Raw genomic sequence first — 19,827 nt, forward strand, 5'->3', positions numbered from 1 at the left:
AAGCACTCAGGAAAGTGCCTGCACGAAGCAGCTATTGCTGTAAGTGTGACAGCAGATGTATGCAGGTGCGTGACGTAAGGGGCCTTAAAGAGGGAACGATGAGCACCCCGAGTGGTCTGGAGGTGTCTGCTGAGTGGAACCTTGAGACATAAGTAGGAACTCGTCATTTAGAACAGGGAGAATGAAGGAGGGAAAGGAAAACAACATAAAAGCAAGGTGTACTCAGTAAAGAGAAAAGGCAGGAGGTAGTGTTTATAAGGGAAAATACCAGTAATAGTTGAAAAAATAGGTGGGAGCTGGCTCACAAAGAGGTTTGTATTTTCTGCTGCATAAGCAGCTTGGGTTCTGTCCTGTAGATAATGGGAAGCCACTGAAAGATTCTAAAGCATAGAAGTAAGGAGAGGGTATTATGTCAAGATACAGTTAAGCAAAATCTGTAATGTTTAGTAAGGTATGAGCAGTTTCAGAGTTTTAATAATCAAACACAAAGATCCTAGAGACCATCAGTCCAACACTAATTTTATAGACAAAGTGGGGTTAAAAAAATAAATCTCATCAGAAATAGAAGAAGCTAAAGGCAATTCTGAAGTCAACAAAAAGTGAGAATTATCTGAATTACAACTGAGACCACTGCTCATTCTCAGGTCATATGATTTGAGACTCAGGTAGTACAGGAAATTATGACCAAGTTTCCATCCCTTGTCTTTTCTTATCCAACAAAATGTATCTTGTCATTAATAATCTCAAATGATGGACTACCTTCCCTAGTAATCTACCTTCCACACAGGCATCTCTAAAGCCTGGAAACACAAGCAGCACTTTACTTTTCTACAGACTGAAGGTATCTTTGACAATATTATGCATATTCACCTATGTTGGGGTAAAGAGACACTTTCTAAACTTCTTTTGTTTTAACAATAAACTTTCCTTAAGTAATTTTTCTTTTAATTACAAAGGTAAAGAGAAAAATATTCAAGAATATCAATTGGCAGAGCCACATGCTCCCTGTAAGTACTGGGCACTCGTTCACCTTCACAAGGAGTTCGGTGAGCTCCTTCTCCCCACTGTACACTGCTCCGGAGGCTTTCCCTTCTTGCCAAAAGACATCTGCAGAGAAAGGGAAGGTGACTGGATCATTAAGCAGGAACCTTTGGGAAGACAAGTTCTAATAAAGAAGAAAGAGGAATAAACTCCTCAGAGTAGGGAAAAAAAAAATTGGAGTGGAAACCCAAAGGCATTCTTATATTAAATCAAGAAAAAGAATTCCAATGAAGAGCTATCACAGCAAAATAAAGGTGAAAGATCAACAATTACTATCAGCAACTGTATGAAAAAGATATTAACAGCATCTAGGTACAATAAAGATAGTCCAGTAATAATGCTGGACTTATCTCCAACTGCTAAGAGCAGAACAATTTTATCTATACTCATTTTCTGTTCTCTGTATAGCTCAGTGTGACTTTTTTCTGCAGTGGCTTCCTTCTTCTCTCCCTCCCTAGTCCGTCAAAGGAAGTATGGGAACTGCTATGAGCAGAGTTGGCAGAAGAGTAAGACAAACGTGCAAAATTCTCAGTATACTATCACCGGAGTTGAAGCCAGGGAAGTGAATCCCTGACTAGACAAGCCATGGTGAGATAGGAAGCATCAGCATCCTGGTCTCAGGGGCTCCTCCTTTAGACGAGCCTGGAACCCCACAAAGAATTAGCCACCTGCTTCCAGCAACATATGCTGCAGTGCTCAGCAACATATGCTGCAGTGCTCAGCATCAGGAACACAGCCAATACTGGGATAAAGCTCAGAGGACAGTTCCTGACGGGAATATAAGGTCTGACTTTCTACTTCCTGAGACACTCTACAGTACTAACAAATCTGTTAATGTGGGCGTCTCAGGTGCTCTTATGACAACATGGCTGTGCCCTAGTGAAAGCAGGCAGTGAGAACTACAGAAGCAACCTAACTGAAAACTGAGCTGAAAACTGTTGCCATGGGCTCTACAAAGCCAAGATCTTCAGCTCCAATGAGAACAGAAGACTGAGTAGCGAACATCCAGAGAAATCCCTCGTTCTCATGTGACCTGCCAGCTCTGGCTTGTGGCCAGCTGGACTTTCTTTCTTGAGAGGACACCGGTCTGTGTCATGCATGTCTTCAGACCAGCCTTTCGAAAGTAGGATATATGGTTTCATTTCCTGTTCTTTTATGGGGGCTACAGAGTATGGCAATGGACAGTCACTTAAAAATGGAAGGGAAGGAAATATGGTATAGCAAGCAGCCCTCATAATCCCAGAAATCTTTAACATACAGGCCCTAGAATGCTAATCCTTGCTTTAGATCACCCTTCAATCCTGGACTATATATAGTTTTGGACCATCCAATGTAAAAATTCAACACATGTCAATTAGATATTTTAAAATGTAATGTGGTGTCCTGGAGTAGACTAGATCAGAAAAAAGGACATTATAGAAAAACTGGTGAAACAGGAGTAGCATTTGTAGTTTAGTTACTAGCACTGTACCAATGCTATTTTCTTAGTTTTGATAAATGTACCATGGTTATTGCAGATGTTAACATGAGGAGAAGCTGAGTAAGAGGTGTGTGGGAAATCTCTGTATTATCTTTGAAGATTTTCTATAAATCTAAAATTGTACCAAACTAAAATGCCTATTTTTAAAAGGTATTTGCAGTAATATAATCTTAATTTGTAATAAACGTGTTTGTGTTAATAACAACTACTGAGCACATGCTATAAAGCCAGGCATTATACATTTACATGGTATGAGCTCGTTTAAGGTCTACAATTATCCTCTCAGGTAAGTACTATTATAATTGTCCTCATTGCAGAGAGACAGACAGAGAGGCATAGAGAAGTTAAGTAACCCACCCAAGGTCAGACTTTAAATGGCTGAACCAGGATGTGAATCCAGGCTGAGCCCATGGGCTACACTCTTGAACACTAAGCTGCTTGGTACATTTATCCTTCCCGTATGTGCTCACGCATACATATACGTGTGTGTGTGCTTACTACACAGAAACACTAACAACATCCTGATAGATACTTATATACATATATCTCATCTGTGTTTATCTTTTGAGGATGAAATTAGACTTTTTATTTTCTTTTGTGCCTCTATACAGATTTCAGTTTCTGTAAGAATCTGTATTTCAGTTTTATTACATATTTTCTCTTTCCAAAAAACTAATGTGTCTGTTTTATTCAGGCTTAGAAAATAGAACTAAGTTCCACTCTCTCTGAGATTTGTCTGCTTTTATGGGTGAAAGATGAATGTAATGTAATTTTTAAAATATGAAATTCGGCCTTTGAGACAGGGAGTGGGCCCTCATGAATGTAGAATCACCAGGGATGAACTCTTCTAAATCTCTGCAAAATCAAACGATGACCAGATGACCAGCCACATTCAGGGAGCAGGGAGCGCACATTTGCCGAGAATCGTACCCATAGAGCTGTATTCCTTGAGCTTCTCCAGAACAGCAGCCGGGCTCAGACCCTGAGAGGGCAGGGCTTTCACGTACTCTTTGTCCACTTTCAGGAATGACATGTGCTTGCTAATATCATCCTTGGTCTTGTTCAGCTTGTCTTGGATCTCCAAAGGTAAGGAAGACAAAGTTAACAGGGAGAGGGAAGGACACAGTACGGAGAGCAGAAGAACCAGTTACAGCACCAAGTCAGCTGCTCAGGGGTGGGCACTGCACAAGTGCTACACAACAAGGATGGCATTTCTTCCTAAAGAGATACAGTGACATTTTGACTGTTCAGCTATTTTCTGGCCTGGGCAATAGTCTCTCAGAAGTATGAAACGTCAGTTTTCTCTCTGAAGGTCAAAGATGCACTCAATTCTCCCCCACCTCCACCCCTTTCCTCTGCCACATTGACATGTGCCAATGCTTTTACTGGCTTGCATTTGCTAAAGTCAGCACTTCTCTGAGGGCAATATTCGGACCTTGTTCCTGCCCTGGCAACAGCTACAGTGTGTGCTAAAGAAACCCAGGTAGAACCGTGAACAGAAGCTAGGAAAACAGGCCAAGCAACAGCAGAAGGGATTCTGGTGCTTGTGCAAGTGATGGGCTTCTTCACCAGATGCTCACAGACCACACCAGGAATCCACAGGCCCTTCACAGGTCCCCACACACAAGCACAAGACATGCAGGGAAGAGCCAGGGAGGCTGTCACCTGTGTCTCAGGTTGACAGCTTGTACTGTGTGACTCTTAAGTGCTAGGAGGAGCTAAGGTCCTTTTTGCTACATAATTTATCAACTGTGGTTAATTTCTTCCCCATCCTCATCAGACATTTTCTTTCCTGCATTCACTTATTTACTCAGTAAATATTTGCTGAACTACTACTGTGGGCAGGGGTTACACAGTGAACAAAACAAACTTAGGCAGTATCTAGTGGAGAAAAAAAAAAAAAAAAGAACCTCCTGTTCTCATGAAGCTTATTTTCAGCATCACAGACTGAAAATAAAAGTCAGGTAATGTAAAGTGCTGGGGGCAGGTGGGGCAGGCAGGAACAGAGCAGAGCAAGGAGGCAGAGTAAGGCAAGGGCTGCTATTTGTGATGACAGACTCTTGGGCTGTAGACTCAGGGAAAAGTGGCTATGTGTTATAATTTGTGTGTGTTGTAGTGACTTGGTTTCAGCAATATGTCTGCTCAAGTTTGATGCCCAAGATCTCATTCCAAACATTTAGATCTTCTCACTTCTAGCCATGGATGACTAGAATCCAAGAGGATGTTCTGGGGGGTAGCCCTCAACGAAACCACAAGGAAAGCCACTCCTTTAAAACATGTCTACAACAGTCTGATAGGCAAGTGCTGGCAGCAGCAGAGTCCACACTCCTGGGTGATGCCAGGGCATATGATGGACACAAAGATAATTTTTTAAAGTTGTACATATGAAGAATTATGCTGCATAAATGTAACAGGAACAAACTATGAAAGCTGAGCTTCCATGCATAGATGATGCTGTTGTAATAAAATAAACAAAAATGATGAGAGGTGTATTAGAAAGCAGAGCACGCACTTCCCCACCCCAATTCTTGCCTCAGAACCTCCATCGCATTTTAATTTCATCACAGCATTCTTTTAAAATGAAATTCTTATGTATTTGCTTACCTATTCATTTTCTGTCTTTCTTAGTACTGAAATATAGATTCCATGGAGGGAAGGACTTAAGTCTTCTTCCTGATCACCCAGAATGCTACCTGACACTGAGCAATAACACATGTTGAGGAAGTGAATGTAAATGAATGAGAGAGGGACACACACTCACTCAAAAAAAACACTCTTGTCACTGAGCCTCAAAATCTGCTTCTAAAAACCGAAAGGTGATTATACAGTTTCTAAGTACCTTCCAAGTCTGTTATTACACAAATTTAATGGGTTCTGGAACCCCAGGCATTTGTCTCAAAATCTGAAACTGAATGAGAAAAGTGTGATGAATAAGGGCAGAAAAAATACAGGGAATGTTAAGGGGAAAAGGAATTATCCTTTGTGCTCAGTCCATCCTTTGTACCTTCCCTCTCCCCTACCCTTTATTCCAGAAGGACTAAAGCAGATTTAATTTTAGGGCCTAATATGATTTGGGGTCAAATAAAAGCCCTCATTTCTCTCATTCTCCTTCTCCACCCATGATTTCCTCCACTTCTCCACAGGAAATGAACCTGAAAATATAAAGTTCTGGGAGGGTTAGCACAATGGTCTGAATGGATTTCAGTCAAAGGTTGAAGCTAATTGCTATCTTTTCTGGTTTGGCCAGGAAAGGGGAAAAGGAACTGAAAGCCAAAAGTGAAAAAAAGCTTGCAGGAAAGTTGAGGGCAGGATAGGGACCCGGGAGAAATGAAGCCATCAAGGATCATATGCCTTCCTTAGAGCCTGCAGTGGGGCCTGTCCTGTTTCTCTTCTCTGTGATAAAGAAGCTGTGGGAAGGGTGCAGAGGCGACTGTCTTATCCTCAGCATGGGTGGGGGTAGAGAGGATCCAGCCAAGGGAGTATTGAGACTTCAGACATGGACAAAGCACGAGAATGGCTCTGTTATCTGTTTCTGAACCCGGGATCAGCAAACTACAGGCCAACTTTGGCCTGCACCTATTTTTGTAGAGAATTTCACTGGAAGACAGCCAGGCTCATTCTTCCACCCACTGTCCTAGGGCTGCTTTCCCTCTGCAAGGGCAGAGGTGAGGTGCTGTGGCAGACACAGTACGGCCTGCAGTGCCTAAAATGCTTCCTATCTAGCCTTTTATAAAAAAGGGTTCCCGACCCTGATCTAAACCATGGGAGCACTCAAGCCTGGCTAAGTATCTGAATCAGCCCAGCCCACTACTGCTCTAAAGCTTCGTGTCACTTCTGTCAGGCTGTCTAATTTCAGATTCTTCCTTAAGAGACATTTCCTTTCTCCTTTGGTCAAACATGTCAGAGAAAGGGTTAAGGCAGGCCTCTCCATGCTGGCACTTCTGACACTGTGAGTCAGGTCGCCCCTGCTGTGGGGGCTGACTGTGCGCCGGAGGGCCTGCAGCAGCACCCTGGCCCCTGCCCACTAGGTGCCGGAATCAGCCACCTCCAGCTGTGACATCCAAAAATGTCTCCGAATGCTGTCAACTGTTTCTTGGAGGTGGGGAACAAAAATCACTCATCCCCTTAAGAATCCTAGGTTCAGTAAATAGAAAAAGGTTTAATGATCATGGGAGTGGGGGGCAGAGGAGGAGAAAGATACACTCAGATTCTACTTACCTTGCGACCAACAATAGGCATCTTCCGGATGAGCTTAAAACATCTCTTTTTAAATCTTGACCATAAACCTTAAAGAAACAAATGGTTCTATTATCCAAATAAATTTCCATGGGTATGACCTGCTAGTCATAATGTATGAATGTATTCAATATATCCTCCGCAATCCCACTTGCCTTCAGACTGCAGAGGTAGTTTCTTTCCATTTAAAAAAAAAAAAAGAAAAACTTTCAATTTTTGAATAAGTAATTTATTTACATGGTTAAAAAAAAAAGGCACACACACAGAGACACACACACATTCTCATCTATCCCTCAGACCCCCATCCTACCTCCAGGTAAACACTACTATTAGTTTCTAGATACTCCCCTAGAATTTCTTTATGAATATACAAGCAAGAATAAAGACATATTCATATTTGTCCCTTTTACACAAAAGGTAGTATACCACTACTACTGTACTAGACCTTGTTTTTCTACTTCGGAATATTCTTTTAAAGATCAGTGCTTCCTCATTCATTTTTATAGCTGTAGAATATTCCATTAGATGGATGTACTCTAATTTTGGCGGGGGGGGGGGGATTAGGTTGGTTGGTTTATTTATATATTAAATGGAGGTAGTGGGGATTGAACCCAGGACCTTATGCATGCTAGGCATTCACTCTACCACTGAGCTACACCCTCCCCCAAGATGTATTCTAACTTACTTAACATGCCCCTTCCTGATGGAAACTTAGGTTGTTTCTAGTATTTGCTATTTACAAACTGTGCTGAAACAGCTAGCCTTGTAATACACAACACACTGCATACATAAGAGTATACCCTACAGGATAAACTCCCAGAAACAGAACTGCTGGATCAAAAGTGTTGCAGGTGTGCAACATTTTTCTTCCCTCCTTCAAAACAAATGACCAACCCATGTTTTTTTTTTTTTTTCCCAGGATCTATGCTCCATTTTCTCATTCAACCCACACCCCAGCAACATTTTCTGGACCTAAAAAGGCCTTCAACTTCATGGACACCAATCAGACTCCATTCTTTTGGGCAGTAAATAGGAAATATGGAATTCTGATCCTGTCCATCATAAATAATTATAAAAAGATGGCATCTAAATAGACGATTACACCTTTAAATGAATTCACATTATATATATATATATATATATCTGAACTCACTCTGACAAGATTTTGAGGTTGGCAGAGAAGGCACTACCTATCACCACAAGAACTAAGGATCAAAGCATTAATAACCTGCTCAAGGCCACAGATCAAATCAGTGATGGGGCAGGGATTTAACTGAAGCCTTTGTCTTCCTAGTCCTGGACTCCCAGGACTCTACGCTGCTTCAAATGCCCAGCAGGAATTTTCACTTATGCCAAATGAACCTCTAAGGAATCTAAACCTAGGCTTTATACAAGGATACAAGGCATGAACTGAATGAACTTCCCTGCTTTCCTAGGAGATCTGAGTGTTTCAATTTCCCTGGCCAGAAGGAGCTCTCACAGAATGTGTGTCTACTTTCCTTGGTATTTATTATGATGCCCTGCATCTTTAATAGCTATTTTTGCTTAGTTTGTATCCTTCAGTGCCTAGCACTGAGGTCAACACTATGTAAATGTCTGGGACAAAACCAGGTAACTAAGACACAGACTAACTAGACAAAGTGACTGAAACCACTGTTGGTAGTTTTTTGTTTAAATTTTGGAGTATTTCCTTTCAGTCCTACATTCTATATATTGTAATACATAGCTGAGATCTTATTGTTTGTACAATATTACATCTTCTTCTCATTTATGGCATTTTTATATTATTAAAAATTCTTCCTAAATGTCTTTTTAAATGTTACCGTAACAGTCCATCAAATTAATATAACTTAGTGTTGGCTATTTAAGCTGCTTGTTATTTGACTATTTCTAAAAATGCTGAAGCTGTTAAGATTCAGAACCACTTCCTTATTTAATGATTGAAGTAATTAATTAATGAGGTAAAAAGAGGTCTGGAAATCAGCAAGCTCAGTCAGGTGTCCAAAAGTACACCAATGTGACTAGATGGAGGATAAAAGAATACACTAATTTTGTGAACACACTGAGATAAAATGGTGCAGGTTGAGTAAAAAGAGCAAAATACAGGATCAAAGACGGAGAGATTAAAAATAAGAAGATCATGTCATCAAAAAAGATTATCTTGGTGGGGGGGTATAGCTCAAGTGGTAGAGCACATGCTTAGCAAGCACGAGGTCCTGGGTTCAATCCCCAGTATCTCCTCTATAAATACATACATACATATATACATACATATATACATACATAAGTAAACTCAATTACCTACCCCAAAAATTTTTTTAAAAATTTTTTCATTTTAAAAAACAAACAAACAAAAAAGATTATCTCAAAAGCAAAAGTCCCCAAAGGTACAGAAAAAAGTAACTAGAATGTTTTAAGTTAATAAAATAGAAAATGCCAGTTAAGACCAACAATGCACAGCTCTTCACAGTTTATAATTTACTTTCACACCAATTATGCCACTCAGCCCTCACATCACCCTGACTAGGTAAGGCAGGTATTTTATTTTTACACCCATCTTGCTGTGAGGAAACAGGCTAAGAATGATCTATGCACAATCCCACAGTTAAAGTCAACATCAGTTAATAAGGATATGAGCTGATAACCACGGAGCAGAATAAAGGAAGAGCGAACAACTTAAGAGGGCTGCAAACCCTGCCCGCCCCTGACATCCCCTCCCGCCACATCCAGTTCTTATCTCCCCGTGTCCACCCTGTGTTCCAGTTACCCTCTCCTCCTCAGACGGGTACTCAAAGTTTGAAGATCACCAAAATTTATTACTAGTCCAGACTTTTAGACTCCTCTAGGGCAATATACTTTTAAAAGCAACTGGGTATTCAGTGATATGTAGAATACTTCTGCTACATGAGCCAGGTGATGAAAAAATTGGCAATTCTATCAAAATTATCTCCAATCTCTGGAGGGAAGACATTTCTATCTGTGTCTAATATTCAAGTTGGAAGTTACAAAATAAAAAGGTGTTGTGTGTGTATATGTGTTAAGGTTATATGAAATTGCCAATATTCAACAATTTTTGACCAACAAAAACTGTATTTTGTATGGTTCAACTCAATTCAGACATAGAAAGAGATACAGATACATAAATAGTGGTTATCTCTAGGTAACAAGATTTTAATTTTGTTCTTATGGATTATCTATATTGCCTAATTTTATACAATAAACATGTACTGCTTTAATAAGAAAAAAAAAATGCTACTAAAAATAAAACAACCGCAATGCCTTTGAGTTCAGCTCACGCAGATTTAGACAGCACATACCATTAACACACTGCCACTATTAACTTTCTCACAGCATGCTCAGAGGCTGACACATTCTTTTTACAACACTAATGGCAGTTAAGTAAGTACCAGGTCCTAAGATGGCAGTACTTCTGCTATCAGTTATGCAAAAGACACATGGGCATCGTGGGCTGCACAACTGAAAACAGAAGTGAATACCTAAAACTAACACTGATCACAGCAAAGAAATATAAATTTCAAGATCTCTGACCGTAGTTTGGTTTTACAAATGCGCCACCTTAAAAGGAAAAGTACCCAGAATGGTGGCTGTCAGGGGCTGGGGAGAGGGAGTGATGGGGAGTTAGTGTTTAACAGATACAGAGTTTATGATGATGAGAAAGATCTAGAGATGGATGGTAGTGATGGCTGCATGATGTGAATGTACTTAATGCACTGAACTGACCACTTAAAAATGGGTAAAATGATTAATTTTGTTATATATATTTTCTCTCAATAAAAAAGGAAAGAAAAGTACATTATTGTTATTCATTAGAAGCCTCTGGAATAGGTCACTTCACCTGGAAGGACAGGAGTGGGGCAGCGAGCAGCACTGAATCAAAGGCTTCCCAGGAAAGGAATAAGCCTGAGCCGAAGGACAAGGGTTGTGTCTATTTCTAAACCACAGAGCAGATGAAGTAGAAGGGTTAATCTGTCTAATTTGTCAGAGTTTATGAGAAAATCTTGCAAAGACTAGGAGCAGAAACTAAGGACAGGGTTTTTAAAGCTGGAGTGAACTAAAAGTCTTACAGGGCAGTCATGTCTCAGTTCCACATTAATTACACGCACAGTTTACTCCGCCATAATTTGGCAATGTTACAGGAACAACTGGATGGCTATCTGCATGGTAAAGAAAGAAAGCAGAATCTGGCCTCTAAGTTGACTTTCCCGGAGAAAGAGGAAGAAAAGCAGAAAAAATATTCAGTTAGAGCCCCTTCAAACAGATGTCCTCGGGGAAGCAACAGTTATATAGATTTTAAACAAATGAGAAATGATAAGCAATTCTCACCCATATTATTAACTCAGATACTCTACTAAGGGTGAGGAAGGAGAGTAGGGGAGTGTTCCAGAACACCCACCACCACTCCCACCATTTATTTACCAAACACAGCCTGTAGGGTGAGGGGAAAGAATTCATAAGGAGGTAACATACAACCAGGCTGGGGACAGCGGTGGGGGTGTTGCAGGGAGTGTGGGCAGGATCTCAGGACGGATGGCGGATTTACAAACTGATCACTAACAGACTTCTCATCTTCCACACTCCCTGAGAAGTGGCCTCCTCTTCCCATGTCAATCTGGCTCTGTGAGTCACTACCCAGGAAACTCAAAGTGTACTGTCCCCCAATAGCAGAGGTTAACTCCAAGAGGACAGGGACCCTGCACCACTTGTGTGGATAACCCTAGAGCCTGGTGCAGTGCCTGGCACATAGAAGACATTCCAACGGTCCCTGCAGGAGTGTTGTTCCAATTTCACATTATCTTTATTGAAAGCATGGCCTAAAAATGAAAGCAATAAATTCATGCTTGGGAACTCCAGGTGACACAATTATGTTCTAGGCAAGAAACTAAACGTGAAGACCATTTAAGCCACATTCTGTGGATCCTTACAATGACTAATCCCTTACGGGTTTTTACGTAAACTGCAAAACCAGAAAAATCAACATAAACAGTTACAGTTACACAACAGTCCCATTAAAACTTTACCAGTCAGAAGGCAATGTCCTGCTTTCCAACTAAGCAGATTTAAAAAATCAAAACCAACCCAATCAGGCAAGAAATCAGTCCAACCCATTAGCCATGAGTTTCAAAGCCAGGGTAACTCCACTATACTTTACAGAGGGGACAGTGTACTTACTCTCTGGCTGGAAGACAAAATGGTATACCCAGACTATCAGCAGGGTCCACACGACACTCCACGCAATCAGCTGCCAGGGCTCATACTTGGTGCAATGCCCATTTACATAATTCTTGGCCTTTGTGGAATACACTTCCAAAATCTCAAAGTAGGGCTCAAAGGCCTTCTAGAAATACAAGAGAAAAAAAGAAAGATTACATTCAGAGAAGAGAGAAAGTCTATTCTTAGTTTGTTCTTCAACTCTCATTTTTCAAGGGCAAGGCCATTCATGATCTGGCCCTACCCCAGCAATTATCTTATCATCCTCTGAAGTCGGCAAAGCTTCTGCTCCAGTAACTCCAGTGCACACTGCCCCTTACCAGTCATGTGGACTTTGACAGTTTTTGATCTTCTGTCTATCTGTAAAATAAAAGGCTAAGCTAGATCATCGTTTCAGCTCTAAAGCTTCTAGATGACTGCAGTATTCATTGTTCCACTCTCTTAACTCAAACTACTCCTCTCAATGTAAATGTCTTTCTCTTCTCTATTTGAATCTTTCCCATCTTCAAACCACAAAGTCAGCAGACTAGTTCTGTAAAAGGCCAGAGAATAAATATTTCAGGCACTGCAGGCCAAACCGTCTCTGTCACAACTACTTAACTGCTGTTCGAGCACAGATGCAGTCAAAACAGAGGGTAAACAAATTAACGTACCTATGTTCCAACAAAAATTACAGATGCTAAAATTTAAATTTCATATAATTTCACATATCACAAAACATTCTTTTATAAAAACAACTTCAAAAATTCAAGTATCACTCTTAGCTCACAGGCTATACAAAAACAGGCCCACAGGGCAGTCTCCACTCTAAGGCCCAATTTGACTTAAAAACTCTCAAAGCCAGGAACCGTATCTTACCCCTCACAATACCTGGCACAAGCAAGAAAATTTTTCATCTGAAAATTTACCAAAATACCTCACTCATGAGAATTAATCTCCCCCATTAAATCCTCCAGTATTCATTTGTGCTTCTACACAGTTGATCACAACTTGCCCTGCGGGCCACTCATCTGTTCCTCATCTCCCTGACAACACGGTTAGGTCCCTGAAGACTGACAAGATTCCAGTCACATTCACAAGCCCCCAGAGTGCCCTGTACAAAATAAATTCATCTTTAGCTTGCCATGCATTCACTTAGTCAACATTTATAAAGCATCTCCAGTGTTTAAAGCATTAAGCTGGGGGAGCAATAAGGTAAACACTGTAAGCTCTCGCCCTTACTCAGCTCACGATCTAGTAGGAGAGGTCTACACATACACTTGCAGACACACACGGGCAAACACATACATAAATGAGTAATTAAACCTCCTCAGGATAAACATTATAAAAAGGATGTAAGTGCAGTGGTAAGAAAGACCACGAAGGAAGGCCTATCCAACTCTACGTGAGGGGAGATGGGGAACATATGACAGAGGATAAAATCTAAGCTGGTGAAAAGGGTTAAAGAATGATCAAAGAAAATTCTCTAGGCAGAAAAGTTAAAAGGAAAAAAAAAAGTCACACCAGGAAGAGAGAACAATAGCTGCAAATGCATAAAAAAGGTCTGGGAATGGCAAAAAGTTCCATGCAGTAAGAGGCTAGAGGGCAGAGACTGTATCTGTCTTATCCAGTGCTAAATCCTCAGCATACAGCAGGGTAACAGGCAAACAATCTGACTGAATAAAAGCTTGGGTGGTGGCTGGCAGTGACCAAGTAAATGAGTGAACGCATCAATTTACAAGAGAACTGAGGCCAGGAGAAGTACATTAGGTCCAGATTTAAAATGGTCTTGGAAAAAAAAACCAAACAAGCAGGGAGACTGAAAGTATAAATTCACAGGCACTTTTCGTAAAGTTTTGTCAGTGTCTATTAACATTTTAAGTGTATATTCATTTGGACCCAGAAATTCTACTTTCTGATATCTACATACTTGCACCTACGTACAAAAAGACATGTTCTCCTACTGTATAGCACAAGGAACTATATTCAATGGCTTGCAGTAACCTGTAACGAAAAAGAATATATATATGTATAACTGAATCACTATTGCTGTACACCAGAAACTAATATAACATTGTAAATCAACTATACTTCAATTTAAAAAAAAGTTTAATAAAATTTTTTAAAAGACATCTTCAAGGACATCCACGTCAGTATCCTTTTGTAATAGCAAAAGAAATTTAAATAACATAAGTGTCCATTCATAGAGAAATAGTTACATCTTATGTACTCATACTGTGCAGCATTAAAAGAAGACAGATTTAAGTAAACCCTATGGAAAAATGTCCAGAATACAATGTTGAGGTTAAAAAAAAAAGCAAACTGGAGAACCATGAAAACAAAAGGCAAGGGTTATTAATCAAGAGAGTAATTTTTTTTTAAGATAACGTCATGAGAGAGGAATAGAAGAGATTAGAGACAAAAAAAAAATTTTTTTCTCATAATGTCTCTTTATTTAGATTCCAAACAAACCAAAGCAGAGAAGAGGTGACCTCGAGCTAACCTGTCCCTTCGTGAGCTGGGCCCGCAAGTCTCTGGCTCCAGCACGAGGTCCGCGGGGCCCAGGCCCCCGAGCCGCGCGCAGCACACGCGGCCCCGAGGACACCCCAGCGGGCGGCGCCCCCTGGAAGCTGAGGAGACCCAGGCCGGCCAGCGGGAGCGCACCCCTCCCAGAGGTGAGGGGGGCAGTGGCGGTGACCTGGGTGCCCGGGAGCCCACAGTCGGGCCGGCTGAGGTGAAATCTGTAACTTTATTCGTGAGAATGCGGTGTGGGACCCCTCGTTGCCTCAGTCATCCCCAAAGCAGCTACCGGCCTCGGCCTCACTGTCCTCGTAGAGCAGGTCGGAGCCCCGTCCGGCACCCAGGCCTCGGTCTCATGCCATACCCAACTGGCGTGGTGGGCACCTTCTCGCCGTCCCCTCTGTGTCCACCTCAGCCCAGGACCTGCTTCCAGATGATGACCTTGTACCCCTGGCCGTCGCCTTGGCTCTCTTTCCACCTCCTGTACATCACAGAGGTGTCCACATTGGCCAGTGAGAAGGTGTTGGGTTCGCTGAGCCCAGGAGGATGGTCCTGATGTTCTCGGTGGGGTTCCCTTCTCTGAGGGCAGCTCCCCGCTCTGGAGGTCATCCACTGGGGTTGGGGGATGGAGATGCACATGTCCCCAGTCTCATAGATGTGGGGGTGCAACATCATAGTCAGGAACCAAAAGGCCCGCAGGGAGTGAGGATAGTTGTTGGGGGATTTGCAGCGTGCCTTGAAGCAGCCGCCCTCATAGTAGGTGTTGGGGGTCCGAAGATGGCAACCTCCCAGTTGTACAGGTCACACTCATCCACCAGGGTCACTCAGAAGCCCTCCACTAGCTCCCCCTGCAGCCCCTTAAGCTCCAGCAGCAGCATCTTCTGCAAACTGAGCACCAGAGGCCATGGCAGTGGCAGACGGGCCTGGGGTGTGGGATGGGGCCAGGGTCGCTGCCAGGGGCCCTCTGGCACTCCTGAGACAAAAATTTTAGTTAAGAGGATTATTGAAATAGTTCAGGGGAGAAATAAACTGGGCTTGACTTTAAGTGGTATTTCAGGGCCAAAAGGCAGTATAGATTTGAAAAACATTTCTGGAGGTGGAACAAACAGGGTTTTAATAACTTATTACATACAGAAAGTATGTCGTGGGAAGAGTACAGATAATTCCAAATTTTCAAGTTCAAGTTTGAGAGATTAAGTGGTGTCACCACTAACCATGGCAGACTACAAGAAGAAGGGTAGCCTCAGACGGTAGAGGAAATTTTGAGAAAAAGATAATATTGGTTTGAGTTATGTTCCTGTTGGATATCTACATGCAATGTTCTAGTAGGAGCATAAAAGCTTAGAAGGAGGACAGGTTCTCAAATAATGTTTGTTGATGGCCAGGCTCACCAAGAAGAAAAGAGAGAGAATACAAATAAACAAAATAAAGGAAAATGGAGAAATTACAACCAATACCACAGAAATACAAAATATTGTAAGGGAATACTATTAACAACTCTATGGAAACAAACTAGACAACCTAGAAGAAATGGACAACTTTCTGGAAACATACAGTTCACCAAGACTGAATCAAGAAGAAATAGACCACTTGAACAGACCGATCATTAGAAATGAAATAGAATTAGCAATAAAATACCTCCCTGCAAACAAAAGTCCAGGACCAGATGGCCTCACTGGGGAATTCTACCAAACATACAAAGAACTCACACCAGTCCTTCTCAAACTCTTCCAAAAGACTGAAAAGGAGGGAGTACTCCCAAACTCATTCTATGAAGCCATCATCACCCTGATACTAAAATCAGACAAAGACACTACCTAAAAAGAAAATCACTGATGAACATAGATGCAAAACTCCTTAACAAAATATTAGCAAACAGAATCCAACAGCACATAAAAAATATCATACACATGATTAAGTTGGATTCATCCCAGGGACACAAGGATGGTTCAACATATGCAAATCAATCACTGTGATACACCACATCCACAAAAGAAAGGGCAAAAACCACATGATCATCTCAATACATGCAAAAAAAAGCATTTGATAAAATTCACCCATTTATGATAAAAACTCTTACCAAAGTGGATTTAGAGGAAACATATCTCAACATCATAAAAGCTATTTATGACAAACCTACAGCCAGAATAGTACTCAACAGTGAAAAACTGAAAGCCTTCCCACTAAAATCTGGAACAAGACAAGGATGCCCACTCTCACCACTTCTTCTCAATATAGTCTTGTAAGTCCTAGCCACAGCAATCAGGCAATAAAAAGAAATAAAATGGATCCAATTGGAAGAGAAGAGGTAAAATTGTCACTGTATGGGGATGACAAGATACTATATATAGAAAACCCTAAAAGCTCCACAAAAAACTACTAGGGCTGATAAAAGAATTTGGCAAGGTAGCAGGATACAAGATTAACATACAAAAATCAGTTGTATTTCTTTACTCTAACAATGAATTAGCAGGAAAAGAAAGTAAAGAAACAATCCCTTTTAAAATCACATCCAAAACAATAAAATACTTAGGAATAAATCTGACCAAGGAGGTGAAAGACTTATACATGGAGAAGTACAAAACATTGATTAAGGAAATTAAAGATGATTTAAAGAAATGAAAAGCTATCCCATGCTCTTGTATTGGAAGAGTCAGTATTGTTAAAATGGTCATACTGCCCAAGGCAATCCACAGATTTAATGCAATCCCTATCTAATTACCCAAGACTTTTTTTTTTACAGAACTAGAATAAACCATCCTAAAATTTATATGGAATCACAAAAGACCCAGAATTGCCAAAGCAATACTGAAGACAAAGAATGAAACTAGAGGAATAACTCTCCCAGACTTCAGACAATACTACAGAGCTACAGTAATCAAAACAGCATGGTACTGGCATAAAAACAGACATATGGATCAATGGAACAGAATAGAGCCCAGAAATAAATCCACAGACCTGTGGTCAATTAACCTTTGACAAAGGAGGCAAGAATACACAATGGAAAAAAGACAGTCTCTTCAGCAAGTGGTATTGGGAAAACTGGATAGCAGCATATAAATCAATGAAGTTAGAACACTCCCTCACTCCATACACAAACATAAACTCAAAATGGCTTAAACACTTAAATATGAGACAAGACATGATAAATCTCCTAGAAGAAAACATAGACAAAACATTCTCTGACATAAATCTTAGCAATGTTCCCCAAGGGCAGTCTACCCAGGCAACAGAAATAAGAGCAAAAATAAACAAATGGGATCTAATTAAACTTATAAGCTTTTGAACAGCAAAAGAAACCATAAGCAAAACAAAAAGACAACCTACAGAATGGGAGAAAACATTTGCAAAAGATGAAACTGACAAGGGCTTAATTTCCAGAATATATAAACAGCCCATACAACTTAATAACAACAAAAAAACAAACAAACAACCCAATCCAAAAATGGGCAGAAGACCTAAACAAGCAATTCTCCAATGAAGACATACAAATGGCCAATAGGCACATGAAAAAATGCTCAATATCACTAATTATCAGAAAAATGCAAATCAAAACGATAATGAGGTATCACCTCCCACCGGTCAGAATGGCCATCATTCAAAAGTCCATGAACAATAAATGCTGGAGAGGCTGTGGAGAAAAGGGAACCCTCCTACACTGCTGGTGGGAATGTAGTTTGGTGCAGCCATTATGGAAAACAGTATGGAGATTCCTCAAAAAACTAAAAACAGATCTACCATGTGATCCAGCAATCCCACTTCTGGGTATGTATCTGGAGGGAACTCTACTTCAAAAAGATACATGCACCCCAATGTTCACAGCAGCACTATATACAATAGCCAAGACATGGAAGCAATCTAAATGTCCACTGACAGATGACTGGATAAAGAAGTCGTGGTGTATTTATACAATGGAACACTACTCAGTCATAAAAAAAAAGAATAAAATAATGCCATTTGCAGCAACATGGGTAGACGTAGAGATGGTCATTCTAAGTAAAGCCAGAAGGAGAAAGAAAAATACCATATGATATCACTCATATGTGGAATCTAAAAAAAAAAAGGACACTATGAACTCATCTACAAAACAGAAACAAACTCATAGACATAGCAAACAATCTTACCAGGGAAAGGGGGTGGAAGAGTTAAATTTGGGAGTTTGAGATTTACAAATGTTAGACACTATATATAAAAATAGACTTTAAAAAAAGTTTCCTCTGTATAGCACAGGGAATTATGTTTAATATCTTGTAATAACCTTTAATGAAAAAATATGAAAACAAATATATGTATGCATATACATGACTGGGACATTGTGCTGTACACCAGAAATTGACACACTATAATTAACTGTACTTCAATTAAAAAAATAGTAATAATGTTTGTTGAAAACATTTATACCCTTAGCAATTAGGCTGTGGCATAAGATAATTGGCATTAGGCAAGTACTGGGTTCCCCAGAGGGCTAGCCATGGAAACGCAGCTTATCTGCAACCCTCTCACAGTTCTTGGTGGCCATTCCTTAGAGCCCACTGTTGCTATGAACAGTCTCAGTCCTGCAGAGCAGTGGCAGTGTTGGTTAAGACCCGGGAAAGAGCAGAGGAGTCTATCATCATCAAAGGTATGTCATAATTTCCATCATTATAAAGAATCTTCTAGTGTTAAAGCTGGGATCAAACCAAATGGTTACTGTGTATGAATGGGATGATGGAAGAACAATCATTCAATCAGCTTTTCCTCTGGTGATTCTAGTTCTAACTCACCCAGAAAATAGAGATTACCAATATCAAAAGATGACTGCAGATATTATCAACTCTTCACAGCACTGACTGAGCAAAAAAGTAACATAACTCGTATTAGAGAAAGAGCAAAGAATCAACAAATGCAAACTACTTTAATTTTTTAAAAGCCTATTAAAATATGAAGGCATTCTTTGCTAACATTTACAAAATTATTTTCAGCAAAAGCGTATCTTCTTTGCAATTGCTGTAAGAAGATAATCGGAGTCCTTGAATTCAAAGTCCTTGATCTCCTTAAGAGGTTCTCCTCCTACATTCTCTTATTTCAATGACAGAATGATACTGTACTTAGATGGGTTCTAGCAAGTTCTCTGAATAGGCAACTTGTTGGTCACAGAAATTACATCTCCCGGCCTCATTCCAAGATCCTTCTAGGTTACTACAAACAACCCAGGCTAGTCCCCAGTGAAGAAGCACCTCACAACACTGGCAGCTCACCGCACTGGAGGGCTCTGTGGGGTAATGTATGCTATCTCCTTGGAAAACAGGATGAGGCAGTTCCTTGGGGGCCTCGCTAATAGCACCAACCCCAGGCTGGGTTCT

General features: G+C 40.6%; 1 protein-coding gene and 1 pseudogene across 8 annotated transcripts in view; both read right to left on the reverse strand.

Annotated features, from left to right (window-relative positions):
• The window catches only part of SGPL1 (sphingosine-1-phosphate lyase 1), a 97,468-nt gene that overhangs the window by 17,642 nt on the left and 59,999 nt on the right, over positions 1-19,827 (reverse strand). For all 8 annotated transcript variants that reach the window (XM_064488085.1, XM_064488087.1, XM_064488083.1 and 5 more), the window contains 4 exons: positions 11,948-12,113; positions 6,740-6,807; positions 3,452-3,599; positions 1,031-1,107 (listed from right to left, as the gene is read on the reverse strand). In XM_064488085.1, the coding sequence (XP_064344155.1) occupies positions 1,031-1,107; positions 3,452-3,599; positions 6,740-6,807; positions 11,948-12,113 (459 nt within the window). The remainder of the gene's footprint in view (positions 1-1,030; positions 1,108-3,451; positions 3,600-6,739; positions 6,808-11,947; positions 12,114-19,827) is intronic.
• On the reverse strand, positions 14,630-19,004 carry LOC105099888 (ubiquitin-conjugating enzyme E2 R1-like; annotated as a pseudogene).

Source organism: Camelus dromedarius, chromosome 8 (genome assembly GCF_036321535.1).
Source record: "Camelus dromedarius isolate mCamDro1 chromosome 8, mCamDro1.pat, whole genome shotgun sequence".
NCBI classification, from domain to species: domain Eukaryota; kingdom Metazoa; phylum Chordata; class Mammalia; order Artiodactyla; family Camelidae; genus Camelus; species Camelus dromedarius.